At 40.1% G+C, this 21,753-nt stretch overlaps 1 protein-coding gene across 1 annotated transcript in view; it reads left to right on the top strand.

Moving 5' to 3' along the window:
* Nucleotides 1-21,753, top strand: part of atf6 (activating transcription factor 6) — a 349,485-nt gene that overhangs the window by 140,796 nt on the left and 186,936 nt on the right. The window contains exons 12-13 of the mRNA XM_078218025.1: nt 2,252-2,351; nt 12,417-12,481. Of these exons, the coding sequence (XP_078074151.1) occupies nt 2,252-2,351; nt 12,417-12,481 (165 nt within the window). The remainder of the gene's footprint in view (nt 1-2,251; nt 2,352-12,416; nt 12,482-21,753) is intronic.

Raw genomic sequence — 21,753 nt, 5'->3', positions numbered from 1 at the left:
TTTATCATCAGTATTTAAATTTAACAGCCCAGTCTGCAGCATTTTATGTGCTTTGTGTAAGAGGGAGCTGTGCAGATAGAGGTATCTGGCATCGAGCACACTGGATGGTTCATTCCTCCAAAGTGCATCTTTTAAAATAAGGCTGCGTTCTTCCTGTTTAACTGCACCACAAGTGAATTTTGTAGACCTGATAGAGAGGTAGGTTTGTGTAGATTGTCCTTTTATGTTGGTGGCAGGGAGGAATACTTCGAATTGCAGTGTGTAACAAATATAACATTTATTGTTGTGTTTTGAAACACTCTCTTTAAAGTAAGATGGTGCTCTGTGAACTGCTCTGTATTCTGCCCAAAAGCAAACCTGGGTGGCTTGGTTGTGATTGGGACAAGAGGTGTCCAAGTCAAGAGAGTTGGTGAGAAGATGCAAGATATTCACACCTGTAGACAAGGGCAAGAATACTTGTGTTGACTGTGGATAGATTGTTGGTCTCCAAGGCTCACAGGAAGGTGTGAGCAATGTTATAAATGGTTACACTTTAAATTGTCTATTTAATTCTAAGCTAGAATGGAGTTGGGGTCTGGAAATCGTAACAAGTGGACTAAAGGACTTGGTTTTCATTGCTAATACCTGGATTTGAATCCAGACTGGATAAAGATTAAATTCTTCTTTCAAATGTATAAATGGAAGAACATTTTTGCAAATCCCCTCCCCAGTTCCTTGTCAACCCATTATTTGCTATTAAAAATCCAAGTTGTTTGGATGTATGTAATAGAAAATTAACCAGCTGTTGTTTGGATTGGGGATGGAATATTGTTATATTAAGTTTGGAGCAGGGTCACAAAGGTTTTGCAGCTGGCTATTGTACCATTATTGGGACTGCTTGATGCCGGGTGTAAGGTCAGTAAAGAAAGTCCATTCCTTGCTGCAGAACAACCAAGAAAATAACAAATCACCCTTTCTCCCTGGTGTTTGAGTAAGCTGTAATAAACGTTTCAAGTGAGCAGGATTGCATGAGTGAAGTCAGCTTTTCGGCCACCCACAATGAAAGTTTGCAAGTACTGTGTTTGAATAAAAATATGTTTTCATTGAGAACTTCATATTTCGAATGTGATGGAACTTAAAGCACAGAAGGTGGCCATTTGGCTGGCTTTGCATGCCTGTACAGATGCTGTTACATTGGCATGTGTCTTATTTTTCTTTGTATATTTCCGTCTTTTTCTTCCCTCCCTTCAGCAACCGTGACTCATTTCACTGCAGAGCTCTCCTGGCTTTCAGTTGAATTCTAATATAATGTGGCCCATAGCTCCTTTTAACTACTTATTTTGATTACTGTATTGTTTTCACTCAACTCAAAAAAATAATTTATGTAACTAGGAATGCATTGTGTTCTTCTAGGGGTTTGAGGGGTAATTAAGTGGCTACTTGTTGGCCATAACACAGTCCCAAGAGAGCATTATCCCTGTGGAGCTTGCTCCCTGTGAATCAAGATTTAGTTATTGGATTTAACAGTTAATACATATTTTAGCAGCCTGCTGAATATTTCAACTGATGTTTTTAATGGTAAACAATGCATTACAGAACTAACCTATTTACCTACAAGGTAAGATGTCTTGATGCTGTTGTATTATTAATGGTGCTTTGCTGACGTTACCTACTAAGGATACTTGGAATTTATCGAAAATAGCCTATTTCAAAAAATAACCTTTGTAAAGATCCCAATGCATTGTGTTACATAATTGAGTGAATTATCCAGTTAATGATCCAATCAAAAGGGAGGCGATGGCCTTGTGATATTATGGCTAGACTATTAATCGAGAAACTCTGCTAATGTTCTGGGGACCTGGGTTCGAATCCTGTCACAGCAGATGATGGAATTTGAATTCAATAAAAAATATCTGGAATTAAGAATCTCATAAGAATGATGACCATGAAACCATTGTTGATTGTCAGAAAAACCCATCTGGTTCACTAATGTCCTTTAGAGAAGGAAATCTGCCTCCTTCCCTGGTCTGGCCTACATGTGACTCCAGAGCCACAGCAATGTGGTTGACTCTCAACTGCCCTCCAAGGGCGACTAGAGATGAGCCAGCCAGTGATGTCAATATCCCACGAATGAATAAATGAAATAAAGATTGTCCATTTTAACCTTGCTTCAGCAGCTCCCAGATTGAATGTCCAGTCTAAACTTGTGAAAATCATCCTCGTGCTGCAGTAGCCAATTACTCATGCAATGTTTTCTGTTATCTTGGTGTAGGCTAGCAGATGAACTCCGTGGATGGATCCATCGACATGAAGTCGTCAGAGTCAAAATGAGAAAAGGATCCAAAATGCTTCATAAAATAAGAACTGTGTCGGTAGGTACTTATGTACTTATTTTTAAAAAAATGAAAACTTCTGTTTGTGGATAGTTACAATTGGAGAAATGAGCACAGACCCGAGGAGTAAAGCAAATGTCAAATTTACTGCTGAAGTCAATGCCATTCATTTGTAGGATAGGGTGGGAGTGGTTGGGGTCGGTGGACATGGAAGAAGGTTCCATGCCCACCAAATAAGCATCGCAATTCGCGAGAACCAAGAATTGAGAGCAATTCTAGATATTTCACGCATCCTCCCCTCTATGAAATGTTAAGATGTTTCGAATCTTGTGTTGCTGTGCAATATTTTTATTTCAGTTTTGGGCCTTTTTTTCCAAACCTTTCACTCAAGCTAATTTGGCTTCTGCATTTTGGGTAACATCTGTCTCTGATCCTCTTGGTCTTCTATTTTTAATGGCTATGATATCGAGCTAAATTTTTAATAAGTCCAGGATCACGATCAGAAAACTTCAATGTAAATTCCTCCAGCTGCTGCATCTATCTTGTGCCTACACAGGAACTTCATTCCATCTTGGAAAAGCCACATTGTGTCACAATGTTGGACCTTATAATAGACCAGCTGATATTCTAACCAATTTTCGGGGAAAAAGTAGATCGAGGTATTATTCTTGTCTGTATGCCGTTATTTTCTTAAACTTTCCAATTGGGAACTAAATGGAGCTTTCAGAAAATTTCCTGTTTTTAGTCCTTTTAAATTATTGTAATTGGATCCAAGGGGCTACGAGTAATTTGAATAAAAATCAAAAGAGAAAAATTTTGCTTTTCTGAGACTCCTAACTGTCTCTTAGTTTAGTCATAGTGTGTACAGCATTCAGCATATTTCATGTGTTCATGCCAATTGATAACTAAGTTGATTCAGACAGAACCTTAGTGGTTTACCATTGCATAATGAACAAATTTGTATCCAGTCAATGGTTGCGATATTTTCATTAAGTGAGATACTCAGCAAAACTATTTTGGGGGCAATCTCAGACCCGGTATGCATTAGTGCCTTGTCATGTGCTGTTAGAGTCACACTGGTGAGTGCTGATTTGGGGAATAAATAAATGAAATGCTGGCATTTGAGAAGAAATACTGAGCAGTTGATCAGTCTACTGTTGAGTATTGAGTAGGTAATACGTACGTTAGTATAGTGCATTATTATAGCATTGGGATTGACTATCAATTAGTCGGTTTTAATTGTCTTTTGAACTGTTAATTAAATTTATCACTGGTAACTAATTTGAGTGGCAGATATTTTCCTTCAAATGTGTTATTTCTAATCCTGTGGGTTTTTTTTAAAGTCAGTCATTCCTTATGCCATCCATGTATTAGATCCAGATTTCTGTGATGCAAGCTGTTGCTTAAACTTGTTACCAGGCCACTTAGCTAGGTGTCCTGAACAAATTTTGCAATCTAGTAGCAATGCTGTATTTCATGTTATTGTTTTAAACAGGTGGGGGGTTAATTTAAATAGCACTCATTGTTCCACTTACCTCCCATAACACCCGAAAGGTGTTTTCCTCTTTATAATTGGAGGCGTATTTCTCCACAATCATTTTGGTATGATCCAATTTGTATTAATAACCCCACATCAATCCTGAGATAGGATTAACGCGAAGGATTAGTTTATTTGCACACATTCAAAATTCATGGAGAGTTTGCAACATCCCCTCGCCTTCAGATAGTAAAGAGAGAGATTGAAAAAGAAAGGTTTACGGTCCAGAGACCACAAAGAAAATAAATCTTCTGCTTTGGTGGTTGAGGGAGTGGATGTTGGAGATGGGTGCCAATGAAGCAAGCTGCTTTATTCTTGATGGTGTCAAGCTTTTTGAGTGTTGTTGGAGCTGCACTCCTCCAGACATCACAGTCCTGACTTGTGCCTTGTCGATGGTGGACAGGCTTTGGGGAGTCAGGATGTGAATTGCTCACCGCAGAATCCCCAGCCTTTGACCTCCTCATGTAAACACATCATTTATATGGCTAGTCCAGTTCAATTTCTGGTCAGTGCTATCCCCAGGCTTTGATAGTGGGGGATTCAGTGATGGCAGTACCATTTAATGTCAAGCGGAGATGGTTAAATTCTCTCTCGTTGGAGAAGGTCATTGCCTGGCACTCGTGTGCCTTGAATGTTACTTTCCACTTATTAACGCTTCTGAAGGTTAACTAGGGATGGGCAATGAATGCTGGTCTAGCCAGCAATGCCCACATCCCACTAATGTATAAAAAAACCCAACCCTAAGTGTTGTCCAGGTCTTGCTGCATATGGACATGGACTGCCTCAGTATTTGAGGAGTTACGAATGGTGTTGAATATTGTGCAATCATCAGTGAACATCCCCATTTCTGACATGATGAGGGCAGGTCTTTGTTGAAGCAGCTGACGGTGGCTGCACCTGGGGCATTACCCTGAGGCACTCCTGCAGTGATGTTCAGGGACTGACATGATTGACCGTGAACACATCTTCCTTTGTGCCGAGGTATGTCTCCATTGAGTGGGAGACCTTTCCCCTGATTCCTATTAACTCCAGTTTTGCTCAGGCTTCCAGATGCCACATTCTGTCAAATGTGGAATTAATATCCAGGGCAGTCACTCTCGCTGAATCTTTTATAGTTTCACCACCCTCACTTCTCACAGTCCATCTTGCTCCAGTTATTATCACGTTCTGTTCCCGTGACAAGTCAGTTCTCATACAAGGTAGCTCATAAGCCACGAATAGCATATCAAGCTTTTTAAATTGCATTAAAGAGATGGTCCTAAAATGTTAATTTGCTATAATTGACCGAAGTTGCTTTTTTATAAGCCCATTACAGCCTACATTTCCAGCAACTGACAATATGATAACTTGACAACAGCAGATAACCATGGCAACGCAGTTCTCATTACCGTTAATGATGCTTTGACGTAATTAGAACTGTTATGTTTGACAGCGCTCATGCTGTTGTGTTGCAGTAATCCTGTAAGTGTAGGTGGGCAGATGGTAGAAGGGCGTTAGCAACAATAAAGAGCTGAATTGTGCGGGGTAAAATTCTAATTTTTAAAAAATGCTATTTAATTTTGGCTCTGAACAAGTTAGCTCATTCTGCAATCCCGTGCCTGTTTTGCAGTTCTGTTTCTTTCATTCCATCTCAGCAAGCAAATAACATTGCTGGAATTGAAACACTTGGAAATGGTTTGCCCACAAGCAGAAATTGTTTAATATAACAGACCTTAAGAAAATAGAGAACACCTGTTTGCAGCCAATGCCACAGATCAAAGTCCTTTCTGATGAGTGCATGGTTTTGTGGTTAGAGCCACAGTTTGTTTCTCCTGTGAGCCAAGCTTGGAAATTAAGCACTGAATGTTCTAACTGCTGTGCTGTCATACCTATTGAATCACCTTCACTGGTAAATCATTCTAACGCACCAACAGCAGCAAACATGACATTTCTTTTGTACAGCAGTGGTCTACAGTCCAGAGTATAGCTGGACCTAAAAAAAAATCATTACTCAGCATGAAAGGGAGAAAATAAAAGTCCTTTTGTGTTGATACGATGGGCGTTAGTTGTGTATAGTGCTGCTGCAGTTGTGTTGATTGCTCATTGCTTTGCACTCCAAGTGCTGGAGTTTACTATATTGTTTGCCCATTGCTCTGTATACTGTTTTTTTTGCTATCCAGCAATGCCTTTCACCTGGCCAACCAGTTGTGGACGTAATGGAACCTTGCTAGATTAAGGAAATCTGCCTTTTGGCACTTGCAACCACAATCCGGTTGAAAAGCAACTACCCTATTAGCAGGCATTCTGCTGAATTATCCAACCAGCATTGCCTCCTTCAGTTGAAGACAGTTTGCCTTAAAGATGTGAGCACAGCCTGATAAATTACTTGCAATATTGCATTTGGTTGCAACTTTTATTAAGCATTAGAAGCACATTATGAAGCTCGTGTGCTTTTTTTGTACTGGTACGGAAAAGAGTCTTAGAGAGACAATTGTCACAACCATGTAGAAGTGATCTGTGAGCAAATAACTTGCGTGCATTTGTGTGTGTATATATTTAGTTCCCTCTTAATTTAGTTTAAAAACAACCCAGTAGTCAAGTTTTATTGTTAAACATGATTAAGTTTAGTTTATTGCTGAAAGTAACTTAAGTACAAGTGATAAAGTTATTAACTAATATACAGATACAAAGATTAAAATGCAAATAAAGAAAAACGTACCTAAAAATAAAATTCCACATCAGTCTCTGAGAGGTATTAAGCAGGCCCATAGCTTTAATTCCTTCTGTCTGAGTTGAAGGGGTTGAAAGTTGAGTAAAACAAAAGCCAAATACTGTGGATACTGGAAATCTGAAGTAAGAAAAGAAAATGCTGGAAAAGCTCAGCAGGTCTGGTCGCATCTGTAGAGAGAGAAAAATAATGTTATGTTTTTAGTCAAATATGACTCTCTTTCAGAGTTGAGGTTGGGTTTAATAGCTGTGTTGAGTTGCAAGGTTGAAACAATTGGAAATTTCCTTTGTAAGTGCTCCTTTCCTTACTGGAAACAGCAAGTACCAACATTTGAAGACCGCCTGGTTTCTTTCCAGCAGACCAATAATGATTTTTCCAGATGCCTCACTCTGTAACTCCTGATGGCAGGAAACCCCAGCTCTCTCATGTGGTTCATCACTGCTTCAGCTGAGAGCTGTGTGCTGCTATTATCTGTCACACTACCACACAAAATGGCTTCTCACAACCTCTTTTCTACAGTTTCAAAACACAAAAAAAACTATGTTAATTTTTTAGTAAGTCATTGTTTCTAATAAACCAAGGAGGTTAAATACATTGAGGTCCTTTGAAGCTGTTCCTGCTTCCTGTTTCCTTCAAAGCCAAAGAGCTCTTGCACCTTTTAGAAGATCCCATGGGCATCCTTGGAGGAGTCTTAATAACTCTTCATCTTATAAAAATCTGACAAGGTTTGACCAGACACAGGAAGGTGTCAAGTTGCCTGTCCATAGTTCCATTTTATAAATGGCTTTTTGAACATAATTTACAACAGTTAAAATCTGTAATACCATAATTACATGGGCATAATGCATTGAACAATATTTCCGATGCAACAGCATATGAGTGTGCCCCATCACTCATGGTGACTCATTGTGAAATGCACATGTATGACAGTTGCCTTGGCTTCCTCTCATTTTTCTCCTTTCACCCCTCGTTTCCTGTCCACATTCCCAGAGCAGACGGGAGCCTTATGAACACACTTAAAATCAAATTAACATCTTGGGCTGGATTTTCTGACCTCATCCGCAGTCAGGATTCTTCTATCCCGCTGCAGTGAATGGAGATTTGGCTGAGTGCCAAATTCTCTGTTCTCGCTGGCAGTGGCGGCAGGTCATGAATGGCTGGAGAATTCAGGCCCTTACTATTGGGTTTGAGGCTAGATTCTCCGGCTTCCCAGTATGCTTTTCCTGCTTTCACCACAGCTGCTTACTAAGCCCCATTCTTTTAACACTGCATTTTTTTTTCCAGTCTCTGAGTCTTCCTAGAAGGTGCAAGTGCTTTGAAAATCTTTGTTTACATTCAATTTTTCTCCCCTGTGTTTTAAAAAGCTTCTGACTTTGGCAGGTGATGGGAAGGGGGAGGCTCAAGTCACCTTCATGCCTACATGATACGGGGGAGATTGCCCCTCTGTTGGGAAGGGTGGAGGTACTCCCTGTGAAGGTGGGGTGGGGGGGGCTTGCTATTTCCGTGGGCAGATGGGGTGGCTGAGCACTGCACTCTGTGATCAGGGCATCAAGCCGGATTGGCCAGCACGTTTTATGTTTTGCATATATTTACATTGTAAAGATGGCTGAATTCCACCTGTCAGGTGCTGCCAGCGCCAGCATGAAACACTCTGGTTTTCCCAGTGGCGGCAGCACTTCATCTTCATTTGGGAGAACTGCGGTGAGTTTTGACCTTTCATCAGCCCAAAGCATTAGCTCTGTTTCTCTCCAGAGGTGGTGCCTTGTCCTGCGGAGTATTTTCAGCATTTTCTAGTTTTTTTCCCCCTCCTCAACAGTTCTCCCTCTTCAGGTACTATCCTCTCTTTTCAAATCTGCTTTCATCAACCCTTGACTTCATCAGTCTCTGACGTGGTTGGCCATGAGTTTCTGCTCGAGAGCTTCGCCACAGTTCTCCAGCTGGCTAGAACTACACATGCCCAGTTTCATTTCCAGTTTTCAAGATGGAGCCAGGGAATCACGTGCAATAGCTTCTCTTCCTGCTCCCATTACCATTACTTCTGGTGTCTGCCTCCTATTTCTTAATTGCTGCAGCAGCAGTTTCCAAATGTAAACTGTCAATTTCCACCACTACCTCTTGATCGCTCCACTGTCTCTAAACTGTCAAACTGTTTCTGACATCTAGTGCTGGATGAGCTGAAATTTAATGCATTTAAGTACTGTGAAGGCAACACCCATTCTCTTTGTAACCATCATGAACTCTATTCCTTCATCACTGACATCATCCCTCTTGCTTGATGCCAGATTTGGCCTCTCTCTCAGCTCTGTGGCTGAGACGAGAAGAAACCACATCAAGTTGCATTTTTATAGTGCCTTTAATAAGACTAGATGATTAATCACTTATTACTAATTAATTCTGACTGCATATCCACACGATCACTAAGCCCAGCTATCTCCACCACTGTAACATCATCTGATTTTGTCCTTGCCTCTGCTTATCTGCTGCTGAAACCCTAATGATTATCTTTGATATCTCCAGACATGGCTTGTCTAATGGACTCGTGGCCAGTCTCTCTAGTTCTACCGTCTGCAAATTTGGAGATCGTTCAAAATACTGCTGCCCGTGTCCTAACTTTTACCAAGAGCTGCTTACTCATCCCCTTTCTGCTCTTTGACTTACATTGACTTCCAGTTAAGCAATGCCTCAATTTTCAAAATTGTAAATGTTTTCAATTCCTTCCAGGGCCTCTAACTTCTCTATCTTAGTGACCACTCCCAGCCTTACCTTGAGACATCTGTGTTCCACCAATTCTGACTTCTTCAGCTTTTCTGATTTGAATTGCTCCATTGCTACCCAAGCCCTGAGCTCTGGAATTCCCTCCCTAATTCTCTTTCCTCCTTTTAAAGTTTGTTTGTTAGTGTCACAAGTAGGCTAACATTAATACTGCAATTCAGTTACTGTGAAAATGCTCCTTAAAATCTAGTTCTTTGGCCAAATAATTAGTCATCTTGTCTATTATCTCCTTGCATGATTTGTGTTGTACCAAATTTTGTTAGTTGTTGTCAAGAGCCTTGTGATGTTTTATCAGATCGAAGGCATTGAAGAATATGAAAGTGCAACTTGATATGGTTTTTTTCTTGTCTTAGCCGCATAACTCAGAGAGGCCAAACTATTTAAAAACTGGGCAGGGTCAGCAATTTTCTCCAAGACAACATTGTCAACTGATTTTCAGTGCCCATCCAATTATTTTGTTTAACATTATCTGTTTCTCTTAAATTTCGAAGTCATTTCTACATGTTTTATGTACCATTATGCTGTAGACTTGTGTAGGACAAATATATTTGTTTTATAATGATGGCTGGGTTACAGATCTGAGAATATAACAAATCTAACTGCCATGATCTTGTACCTGCAGGTCTATGGGTTAGAAAAGTGCATTTTTTAACTCTAAGGCTAACCATCGATTGAGCTTCCTTTAATGTCTCTAAATATTATTTCTTCTTGTCAGCTTATCTAAAAAGCATGACAAGCAAGGTGTTTGCTCATCCTGGCTGGATTCAGGTATATGGGATTTTTTTGAGGCAGTACTATGATGGGATAATTCATCTGGAAAAGGAAGATAATGCACAATCAGAATGTGATTTACTTGATGGGAACTGCACCTCTTGTTTACTGGTGATGAATCATTAAAAAAATAAATAACTTGCATTTATAGAGTGCCTTTCACAATCATAGAATATCCCTAAGCCAGTAATGTTTTGTCACTGTTATAGAACCAGTGGCCAATTTGCATATGGCAAAATCTCATAAACGTCAATTTGATAACCTGTTTTTAGTTGTATTAGCTGGGGATAAATATTGCCCAGGATGATGTGGAAGAGTACCCTTGCTATTCTCTGCAGTAGGCTCAAGATCTCTTTATGTTCACCTGAGGGGACGGATGGGGCTTCAATTTAATATCTCATCTGAAAAATATCAGCTCGGACAGCCTAGTACATCCTGAGTGCTGCACTGGAGTAGCAACCCAGACCTTGTGCTTGAGTCTCTTGAATTGGATTTGAACCCACTGTTTGAGCTAAAGAGGGCACATGATGTGCACATTGCGCAATTTAATGGATAGGGAAACTGAATCCGAATATAAATTGAAGAATAGAACCACTTTACAAAATACATTCATTCAACATATCACTTCATTGGGTGTGATGAATGTGCACGCTGTGTGATGAGGTGTTTCTGTGGTAAGAAGAACAAAACTTAAAAGTCACAATGCATGAAAGAAAAAAAATAAATCTGTCCATGGAGAAAACTTTGCGTGAAGCTGTTCCAAAAAAGAATGAGTTTTTTTTCCAGTTAACATAGCCCGAGACTGGAGATAAAAGACAGGACTGAAAGAAGTCTGTATAAACTCACCATATTCCTCTCTGTGCAGTCACACATGCTTTTATTTTCTAAAGTGACATTGTTTTCATTGGACCTTGTTGCTGCTTATCAACCAGAGGTAATTTATTTATTTAAAAATATGTTTTTGGGAACCTTCTAAGTGTGATGTCTGTTACCTTTTTGTTTGTGCATGTTTCAAATACATTTCTAAGGTTTCCAAAAATCATGAGCGAGATACTTTTATTTCCAAATTGAAAGAACAGTTTAGTGCCAAGATTTCAACTGTGGTCCAGACTTTATTGAGTCTGTTTTGTGAATATCAAAAGATTACCTAATGGGAAAGCTACTTCTGGTGATTACACCATGCCTAGTCACTCATGTCTATGCATTGAGCCAAAGTAATCAATGTTAAATGAAACCTTTGTCATTGACGGATACCAATTAATGTCAATATTATCATGAAATCAGGCTCTTTATGTTCAACTCTCTGAATTATTTTTAATCTTTTTGTTGAAGTCCTGAACTGTTTTCAAATTGTGTTACCATGATGAAGTTCTGTGACATAATCATTCTGTCTTCAAAAACTTCCCTTCCCAAAGAGGTGTAAAGAAGTGTATCTAATGGCACCATGAAGTGGGATCAGCTTTAAACAAGCAGCAAGGAAATTCAGTGTTAGTGAAAGGCTGGTGGAAGAACGAGTTAGCAAATGTTACCACTTTTAGCTGGAAGCCAACTTCGTATTTCTTCTGCCAGAGGACCCATTTCTGTTTGTCATTTGCCATGTGCAGTCTGCTCTGTGTGGGTGTAACTTAAAAGTAGACTATATTGCTACCCTCTTCGTGTGTTTATGTGTATGCAAATAAACTAACCCTCTGAGTTCACCCTATCTTTAGTTTGCTGTGGGATTATTAGTAGAATCACACCAAAACTGAGGGGTTGGGAAATAATGCCACTGCTTATAAAGGGAAATCAAAATCAAAACACCTTTCTGTTTAGGCTGGGTGGTGAGATGTGAAATTAGTCCTGCCCATAACAGGAAGAAAGTTGTAACCTCTACCCTCACTATCTATAGTTCCAGACTGCAACATGCATTTAATAGAGTATGCTATTAGAGCAACTCCATACATTCCGTCCTGTGTCTATTTACCACTACTCATTGTGGCACGATCTGAACTCAGAACACATGGTTAACGATCAAAGTTTCAGTGTTATTATTTTGGTTAGTGAGTAATTCTGTTGATGTGTTAGAGATTTAAGCTTAAAGATTTTTGATTTCTTTCCCTTTCACCACGCCCATAACTGAAATCTTTAAACTGAATAAAGTGGTTGGATGAGTGGCATCTGACTCATAGGTTATGTGGCTTGTGTGTCTTGTTGTATGAAATTCCAAATTCTGACCTACTGCTTGAATAATTTTCAGTTGGGTGTCTCATTACTTACACAACGTCACTTCCACTTTGCAAATAGTTTTTTTAATGTAGCTACTTCCATTTCTTTGCAGAAACCTCCAGGTGAGAAGACTGATGTAGCCCAGTATATTACAAGGAAGTACACAGACATTGAGAAGTAAGTTATTGATTTGAGACTGGAATTCTCTGTTGAGTTGCTGCTTATGGGCTTTGTTGAGTTATAGATGTTTCAATGCATATAGATGGTTAAATTTGCTATCCTTTTCTCTATCCTTCCTCTCCAATTTTAGAGAATATTTGGACAAGTGTTTGAAGCAGAGTGACATAAAAGAGAAGGTGGGAAACAGCTCAATGTGATTGCATTAGCAGCGGTCAAGAAAACCATATTGGCCCAATTGTTCTCGTCCTGTACCAATTCCTTGGTGATTTCTCTTTATCAATCATAATTTTTGGTGGACAGCCCGTTTACAGGTCTATCTGAAGTTCCTGACAATTTTTCTCCAACGTTAGGTCACCATTGGGAGAAATCCTGAGGAACATAGCTGCAGGGCTTCTTTTTCACTCTATTGTGTACCGTTGTATCTTGGACTAATAAACCACATGAGAAAGAATCTCTGTGGATGGATAAATCAGATGGGCTACATGACCTTTGTTCATCCATAGTTTTGTTGTGACCTCCATGGGGTTTCATTATTTGTTGGTGGTCATATATTCAAATTGTGAAGCAGCATTTCTTGAATTTAATATGCAATAGCTTCACTACTTTCTGGTCTGATATCACAGTGGGGGAAAAGACAATTGTTGTTCAAGTCCAACAGGTTGGTTGATTGTTGTATGTGAAGAAACCCTAGTCGGCTCTGCATATGATTCCAGTCCAGACTATGCTCCGGTTTTCTCCCATTGTCCAAAGATGTGCAGATTAGGTGGATTGGCCGTTCCAAAATGCCCCCGAGTGTCCAGAAATGGGTAGGTTAGGGAGATTATATGTGTGGAGTTATGGGGATAGGGTAGGAGATGGGCCTGGGTAAGATGTTTTGTCGGAGAGTTGGTGCAGGCTCGATGGGCAGAATGACCACCTTCTGCACTGTAGAGATTCTATAAAAAATGAATTAAAAGTAGAAAGACTGTTGTTAAGGCTAGAGTCATGTTTGCTGTTTGGTTCCTCATTCTTGACTGTCCCAGGTCTGAGAGTCTGCACTGAGTTGATTCATCAAAATGCAGCAATGGGAAATTATTGTTGGAAGACAATATTGAGAAACTGGGGCTTTTTCCACTGGAGCTAAGAGGAGATTTAAGGATGGTTTTGAAAATTATGGATAATTGTGGTTGAATGAATCACTTCAATGTTTTCATCTATTGTCATATGAGGATGGTAGAAGACAAACTCAGTGGACCTTGATCTCTTTTGCCCCATAACTCTTTGTGCTGCTAAGAAGGCATGACTCTTTTCTGTGGCTGAGAAGCGAATGATGAGTCATTAACTTAAAATTCTCAGTGAGTATAGGAGAAGGAGGTGTTATTACAGCAATAGCAAGCTTCACTATAGGTGAAGGCATGGACCAGCAGATTTTTTAAAGGGGAAATTTGGTAAATGCTTTAAGCAGGGCATGATAAATGGCTAAATGGAGAGTTGGTCAAAGGGTTGAATTTTGCTTTTGTCAAGAGTCAGCAGAGATTTGCTGAGCTGAATTTCTTCTTGCTCCAAATTTGAATGAAATCCGATCAATGGAAAGTTAGTAATTGTCTTTTTTTGGAGCCTGTTATTCTTCAAGGATTGACCTCCACCTTTGGTCTGACTTGATGATTCTTGATCATGAATAAAAAGGTGTCCCCAGTTACGCAATTGATGACCAAAAAATTTGATCCATTGTAAGCCCTGAATTTGTACTCTGATGCTATCGTTGGGATATAAATTTTGTTCTCCATTCCTGTTGTATGCAACCAAGGAACCATCTTGCATGGCTATAGTGCTCACCAATGTTTGGGTTCTGTCCAAACTGTTGCCTCATTTAACCTCATTTACCATCTACAAATGACTGATTATCTTGTAGCTCTGTGTTCATACACATGATGGAATCTCTTCAATCTGGATGAGTTCACAGCACCTTGACAGTATTGGTGGAAGTTGGCAATGATATCTTTGGGGACAAACCATGGTGTGATATCCCTCGAGGCCCACCATTGGTCTGTATGGTACTGCTCAAATTTGGTTTTTTACTACTGTCTGTCTTGGTAATGCTAGTACATCTCCATGGATGGCTTTTCCATGTACTACCCTCAATGTGGGTATCCCTGAGTAAGCATTGTGGTCAACTTGCATATCTTCACGAACAGTACCCAGCTCCAACTAGTCATGGAGTAATTATGGCACAAAGGAGACTATTTGGCCCATCAAGTAGGTGCTGGCCCTATGTAGAGCAATTCAATCAATCCCATTCTCCCACTTCATTCCCTGTAGATTTATTTCCATCAAATGCCCATTCAGTTTCCTTTTGTAATCATTGATCCGCTACCTTCACCCTTGTAGGCATCAAGTTCTGGGTCATTATCACTCACCGTTATCACCACCACTTGGCTGGTAAACTGACACCAATTCATTCATCAGCCAGAATTTTAAGTAATTATTTTCAAACTCTGGTAAGAACTTTGCATCCTTCTCACTCATTCCATTATTCCTCTTGGTTGCTCACTGAGGGTAAATCAGGCTATATACTATTTCGCTACCCTACTCAATCCACAGATGAACTTTAAATCCCTGTGCGGTAAGAGATTATCTTTATAACTCAATGCCAAAAATGTTAAGAGGCAATGCTCCTTTAATATTGAATGTATGATTTCTCAACTTTCAACTGACTGAAAATTTTGCGACTTGAACTGAGACAGAGCAAACTATTTTGAAATGCAAGACCGCATTCCGAGTTGAAGGTGAGAAGCCAAAAATAACCCTCAGGAGTGTGAATAAAGAGACCTTTTCTGGATTCCAGACACCCATCAAAACCCTTAACTGTCCAAGGAAGAGAAATAAGAATGCCAAGTACTGGATGTTGATAAAATGGTTGCCATAGGCAAACACACCCAAAATCTCTTAGAAGTGCACATGGGGTGGAGTATTTCAAGGCAAAGCTGCAGCCACTAGACAGATTTCGCAAGCAACACACAGTGGTGTCGAGGAAGTTTTCAGCAGAAGAAACAAGCTGAGGGCTGCTCTCCCTCCCTCCTTTTACTTTTGGAATAGGTGTGTCATCCAGCTCTACCAGTGAATTGAGGTCTCATAATAATTGCAACATCTTCTCCATCCAAGAAACCAGCTAACCTAAATCAGACACAAGGCTAAATCTACGCCTCAAGGACAATCAAAGGACACTTAAGTGAGTGTTAGTGTGCGCGTGTATGTGTTACTTAAAACCGGAGTGAATAATTTCTAACTTCCTGATGTTATACTCCACCTGCCATCTTGTTGCATACCAACCTAACCTGTCTATATTCTTTGTGTCCTCCCTTGTGGCCTCCCTACAGCTTTCCTTTCCATCCAGCTTGATATCATAAGTAAACTGAGATACATTACTCTCTGTCTTCACGTCATTAATGTAGATATAGCTGAGGTCGCAGCACGTATTCTTGTGGCACTCCATTATTTACTGCCTACCATCTTGAAAAATGCTGTTTATGCCCACACTTGGTTATATCCATTAAGCAATCATTGTGCCCAACTCCATGAGCCCTTATCACTTGGTCAGAACAAAGACCATTTGGTGCCCAACAGAAATAAAGTGGGATAACTTGACTTTCATCTCCCCAAACTCTTCTTTCATCAGAAAAGAATACATCCAATTTTCAGATATGAAAGAAATGATGTTGAACACAGTTGTAAGTCACCTATTTGAGGCTATTTTGAAATCTGTTCACAATGTTTCTTTGAAATCATCCAATTGAAGTCACTTTTTTAAAAATGCTATCAATGAATGATGTTTGTGTGTTAAACAATTCAAATTCAAATTCTGGCTGTGACTTGAGGCCTGTCAGGTTTTCATTTGGACCTCTGGCTCAGTACAAGCTATCGAGACAGAATCAATTTTGATGATTTGGATATGATGCCTGCTATTTTTAATAAAAAAGGGCTGAATGTGTTTGAAATTAAGATCCATAACTTTGTCAGCACAACACAAGATTGCCATTCCCGTAATAGGTGGGGAATCTTGTCTTTTCACCGTACATTTTCAAATATGCAAGTTTGTGTTAGCTTCGCAACTTAATAGGCCACGGCAGCAAGCTACAGACATGATCCCAGGTATCCAGAGATTATGTTCAGAGCCAAGGTTGAAGACAATGGCTTTGTTTTTTTGGGTGGAAAATGAGACTTTGGGATGACGTAATTTAGCTTTCCAAGATCTTGAAGAGAGCTGCTGTTACGGATCCAGACTTGTAAGTGGTCACCCAGTGGGCGGAAAAATGAGAGAAAATGCCCATAAATTGTTTGCTTGAGAATCAATGACTCGCGCAACTTGTAGAACTTTGGATTCTGGATTGAAGTATAAAGATTTGAACATAAAGTGAGCAAATTTTGAAAAGATTTTCAATTTGAGCTCGATGCATTGCTAACAAGGTTGGCACTAACTGCTCATCACTAATTTCCTTGATTTTGATATAACTGACTGGCTTGCTGGGCAAAGATGTGGAGATGCCGACGTTGGACTGGGGTAAGCACAGTAAGAAGTCTCACAACACTAGGTTAAAGTCCAACAGGTTTATTTGGCAGCACTAGCTTTCAGAGCCTCAAGCTCCTCCTTCAGGTGAGTGAGGACTTTTGTTCACAAACAGGGCATATAAAGACACAAAGTCAATTTACAAGATAATGGTTGGAATGCGAGTCTTTATAGGTAATCAAGTCTTAAAGGTACAGACAATGTGAGTGGAGAGAGGGTTAAGCACAGGTTAAAGAGATGTGTACTGTCTCCAGCCAGGACAGTTAGTAAGATTTTGCAAGCTCAGGCAAGTCGTGGGGGTTACAGATAGTGTGACATGAACCCAAGATCCTGGTTGAGGCCGTCCTCATGTGTGCGGGACTTGGCTAACAGTTTCTGCTCAACGATTCTGCGTTGTCGTGTGTCGTGAAGGCCGCCTTGGAGACCGTTTACCCGAAGATCAGAGGCTGAATGCCCGTGACTGCTGAAGTGTTCCCCAACGGGTGATTGTTGAGTGGTGTCCATTCATTCGTTGTCGTAGCGTCTGCATGGAGATGATATTAGTGAACTGGTTGGATTTTTTAAACAATCCGATGGCCGGAGGATCAATATCATTTTTCCACATGTAAAAAATATTGAATCCAAATTTTCAAAAACGTATGGCTGAATTTGATCTGATGTTCTCTAGATTATTAGTTTAGATCTTTGATTTGCTAGTTCATTATCATCACTATGACAGTACATGCTCTTTTGGGTGCATCACACAATTGTTGTGGCTCAGAAGGTGGCCATTAGGTCCATTATCTCTGCACCAGCTCTCCAAATAAGCATTATGACTTAGTGCCATTCTGCTTCCTTTTTCCACATACCCCTGAACATTGTTTCTATTCAAATAATCACAATAATAATTCTCTTCAATTGTCATATTCTTACCATTCATATTGCTTGTTTTGTGCTGCCTCCTTCTGACAGCACCAAAAGCAAAATGGGGCAAGATAAGGTCAGAGAAGGAATTGATCTTCAGTTCTTCACACATAATTTGCTGATGATAAAAGCACCAAACAGCTTAAATGTCTCAATAATTAATGCTCCTGCGTCACAAAAACAGTCTTACATTCCCCTGCTGCTTGAACCAGTGAGTAGAAGAGAGCAGGAAGATCACAAATGCAGTATCTGGTCTTGCAGTGGCAAGTTCCATAGGTGGTAAGATAGGTGGTAAGGGCACTTAAGATTGGTTTCAGGATTAACAGAAGTATAAAATGTGGAATCTGCTATTGAACACCATTCACTGACCTTCTCTAGAAGTGTGTTTGTGGAGGAATTTTAACCTAACTCTCTGGGCAAAAGACTCGGTCAGGTGGAACAGCAGTCTTACCCTCAGTCCAAAATTACTCTTTATGGAGAATAAAATCAGATGGAGGTGAAAAATGAACATGACATCCCAGCCTGCCAGTTTCTACATGAGTAGATCATCTTAAAATTATCCTGTTTGATTGCATGCCAGGTAAAGGCAGCATTCAGCCATAATGTCCTTTATATCATAGATATCAGCAGTCTGGCATGATTCACGCTTAAATGAAGTATTGGAGGTCAATCGACTATCAAATTATGTGTTGGGCGGCATGGTGGCACAGTGGTTAGCACTGTTGCCTCACAGCGCCAGGGACCCAGATTTGATTCCCGGCTTGGGTCACTGTCTGTGTGGAGTTTGCACGTTCTCCCCGTGTCTGCGTCGGTTTCCTCCGGGTGCTCCTTAGTGTCCCAGGATGTGTAGGTTAGAGAAATTAGCGGGTAAATATGTGGGCGGCATGGTAGCACAGTGGTCAGCACTGCTGCTTCACAGCTCCAGGGACCTGGGTTCGATTCCCGGCTTGGGTCACTGTCTGTGTTCTCCCCGTGTCTGCGTGGGTTTCCTCCGGGTGCTCCGGTTTCCTCCCACAGTCCAAAGATGTGCAGGTTAGGTTGATTGGCCATGCTAAAATTGCCCCTTCGTGTCCTGGGATGCGTAGATTTAGGGGATTAGTGGCTAAAATATGTAGGGATATGGGGGTAGGGCCTGGGTGGGATTGTGGTCGGTGCAGACTCGATGGGCCGAATGGCCTCTTTCTGTACTGTAGGATTTCTATGATTCTATGATGATTGGGGTTATGGGGATAGGGCCTGGGTAGGATTGTTGTCGGTGCAGACTCGATGGGCCGACTGGCCTCTTTCTGCACTGTAGGGATTCTATGACAATAGGAATTCTATGACATGAGAAAAAGCATGATGAATTTTCAAAGAGTGGGACCAAATCTTTTGGTACTAATTGGGTTATTAGGGGTTGGGATGTCGGGATTTACCAGCATCTCTGTCTCCTGCCCCTTTTGTAATGTACACTGTAGCACTTTGAAAGTAGCATTATAGCTCGATCATAATTCTGGCATGGAATGTGAAAGCTTCAGTAGGCATTGTAGTACTTCCTCCATCCCTATAACTCTTCAAGTACTCTTCTCTCTTTCAATTTTGCCTCTTGTGAAGCCCCAAGTACTTTTGTCTCACCATTGGTGGTGGTAAATTGGAAATAGTAGTGTTTGTTTGGAGGGATGGTGTAAAAACAATATAAACAATTTGCACTGAAGGGTAATTAGGGATGGGCCATAATGCTGGTTAGGTTCATTGGCCATGCTAAATTCTCCCTCTGTGTACCCGAACAGGCGGCGGAATGTAGCGACTAGGGGATTTTCACAGTAACTTCATTGCAGTGTTAATGTATGTCTACTTGTGACACTAATAAATAAAAACTTAATGCTAGTCTTGCGAGCCATGACCAAACCCCATGAACAAATAAAAATACAAATTTACGTAACTGTCACGTAGAAAATGCAAGCTGTTTTACAGCAATGTAATCAGAAACAAATGGAAACTGAACTCCGTGAATGAGTTTTATGGAGCATCTAAACTGAAGAGAAAAGTTGCGAAGGCAGGATGATTTTGGGAGGAATTTCATAATGTGGGACCTGATGGCACAGTCACCAGTAGGGAGGATGAAGAAAGTGGGTGGGGGTGCACAAATGACTGGAGTCAAGTAACAGAGTCCTAGCAGAGTTGTCGTATAAGAGGTTACAAAGATAGGAGCAGGCAAGACCATGAAGGGATTTAAACACAAAGATGAGCATTAACGAACTTCAGAACTTGAGATGGTGAAGCTGTTCAGGTGGGATGGAATTCACCCAAGCCATATTGACATCCATATTATTGCAAAGAGCGTAGTAAAGCTAATTATTTAAAGATGTGTGCTGGAAGAGGAGAGTCAAAGGGATAAGCAGAAAAAGCAATTAATGATGGCAATAGGAGAAGGGTCAATTCAGAAAAGAATTGGAAGATGGACTGAGGCCAACAAAACAAAAACATGTCAATGCTCAAAATGGTTGAGCTTGAGGAAAATTGGAAATTATGATCCAATAGGTCACCAGAATGATTATCCTTAATGAGTTCAACAATGAAGGGTTTAGAAAGCTTTTTTTAACCTGTGACAAACCAAATTGAAAAGGGAAAGAGTCGTGATAAGTTAGTGTTGCATGCAATGCAGAGGAATTAATGGCCCGTAAGGCAAATGGCACAGGGAATGCAATTCCCTGCTGCTTGGTGAAAACAAACACAGCATGTTTATATTTTGCTTGAACTGAGGTAATCAGTTGCTTGAACTGAGATAACTCGATACAGAACTTTAAAAGGGACAATTTAAAGGAAATGAGGCAAGATCTTACTATGATGTCGTACTTCAGAGAAACTGAGTTAAGGGCAAATCGCATGTCTTAGAAAGCAGTCCAGTGAGTGCAAACCAATCAGATGTGACCTTAAATGGATTTTACAACAACAAGTGAAATAAGTTTTTTTCCCAAAACACCAAACTCAACTAAGTCTGTAGGGAGAAAGGTGAGGGAGATCCCTGGGAATAACAGAGGCTAAAATGTGTTAGGGAGTCGTGAGAGCATTAGAAATAAGCACTGTTTTGAAGCCAAATATCAGAATAAGAGATTCATTTGGCCTGATAGCAAGAAGCAATTTTTGAAGAACAATTGAACTCCTTTATCACTGCTCAGAATTGAAACTGAAGATCAATTAAAATAGATAACCTATTACGAATGTACTTCAGAAAGTATTCATTGGAAAGTAAACTTGTGGTCATCAATCAGGGGCGATATAAAATTAAGCATAACGACTTAACATAATTTTCAGAGATAGTCTCAAAACAATTATGTTGCCAAAGAAAAGTAGAATTGAGACTTGGCATAAATCGAAGAAGTGAGGACATTTATCATGATGGATACAAAGGAGGTTTTAGTTATATTCACCTATTCCTTAATGATGAATATCAGAACTAGTGAACTAGTTAGCAGAGCAACTTTTCTGAAAAAGTAGCAAGCAAATCCAGGTAACAACAAAATTTCTGTCAGTAACTTAAACAATAGAAATTAATTATTGGAAATAAAGATGATTCTTTGTATGAATATGAGCTCTTAATTGGCAAGCTAAATAGTTTCAGCAATGGCAGAGTCAATCTGACTCTTCTCCTTGGCTTTTTTGAAGAAGTGAATGCTGGAAAGCCCAATCCCAAGTAGCTCCATAGGAGGGAAACTATTCAAACCTCCTAATTTCATCCTTCCAGGAATATCTGACCCTGTCCTTCACACCAATTGTAAATTATGTAGTGTGTACGACTCAGAATTAAACTATTTGACCTGACCAGTCCATGTCAGTGTTTATG

The sequence above is a fragment of the Mustelus asterias genome, chromosome 8 (assembly GCF_964213995.1).
Source record: "Mustelus asterias chromosome 8, sMusAst1.hap1.1, whole genome shotgun sequence".
Taxonomy (NCBI): Eukaryota; Metazoa; Chordata; class Chondrichthyes; order Carcharhiniformes; family Triakidae; genus Mustelus; species Mustelus asterias.
Note: the sequence above shows the minus strand (reverse complement) of the source record. Positions and strands in the feature narration are given on the sequence as shown.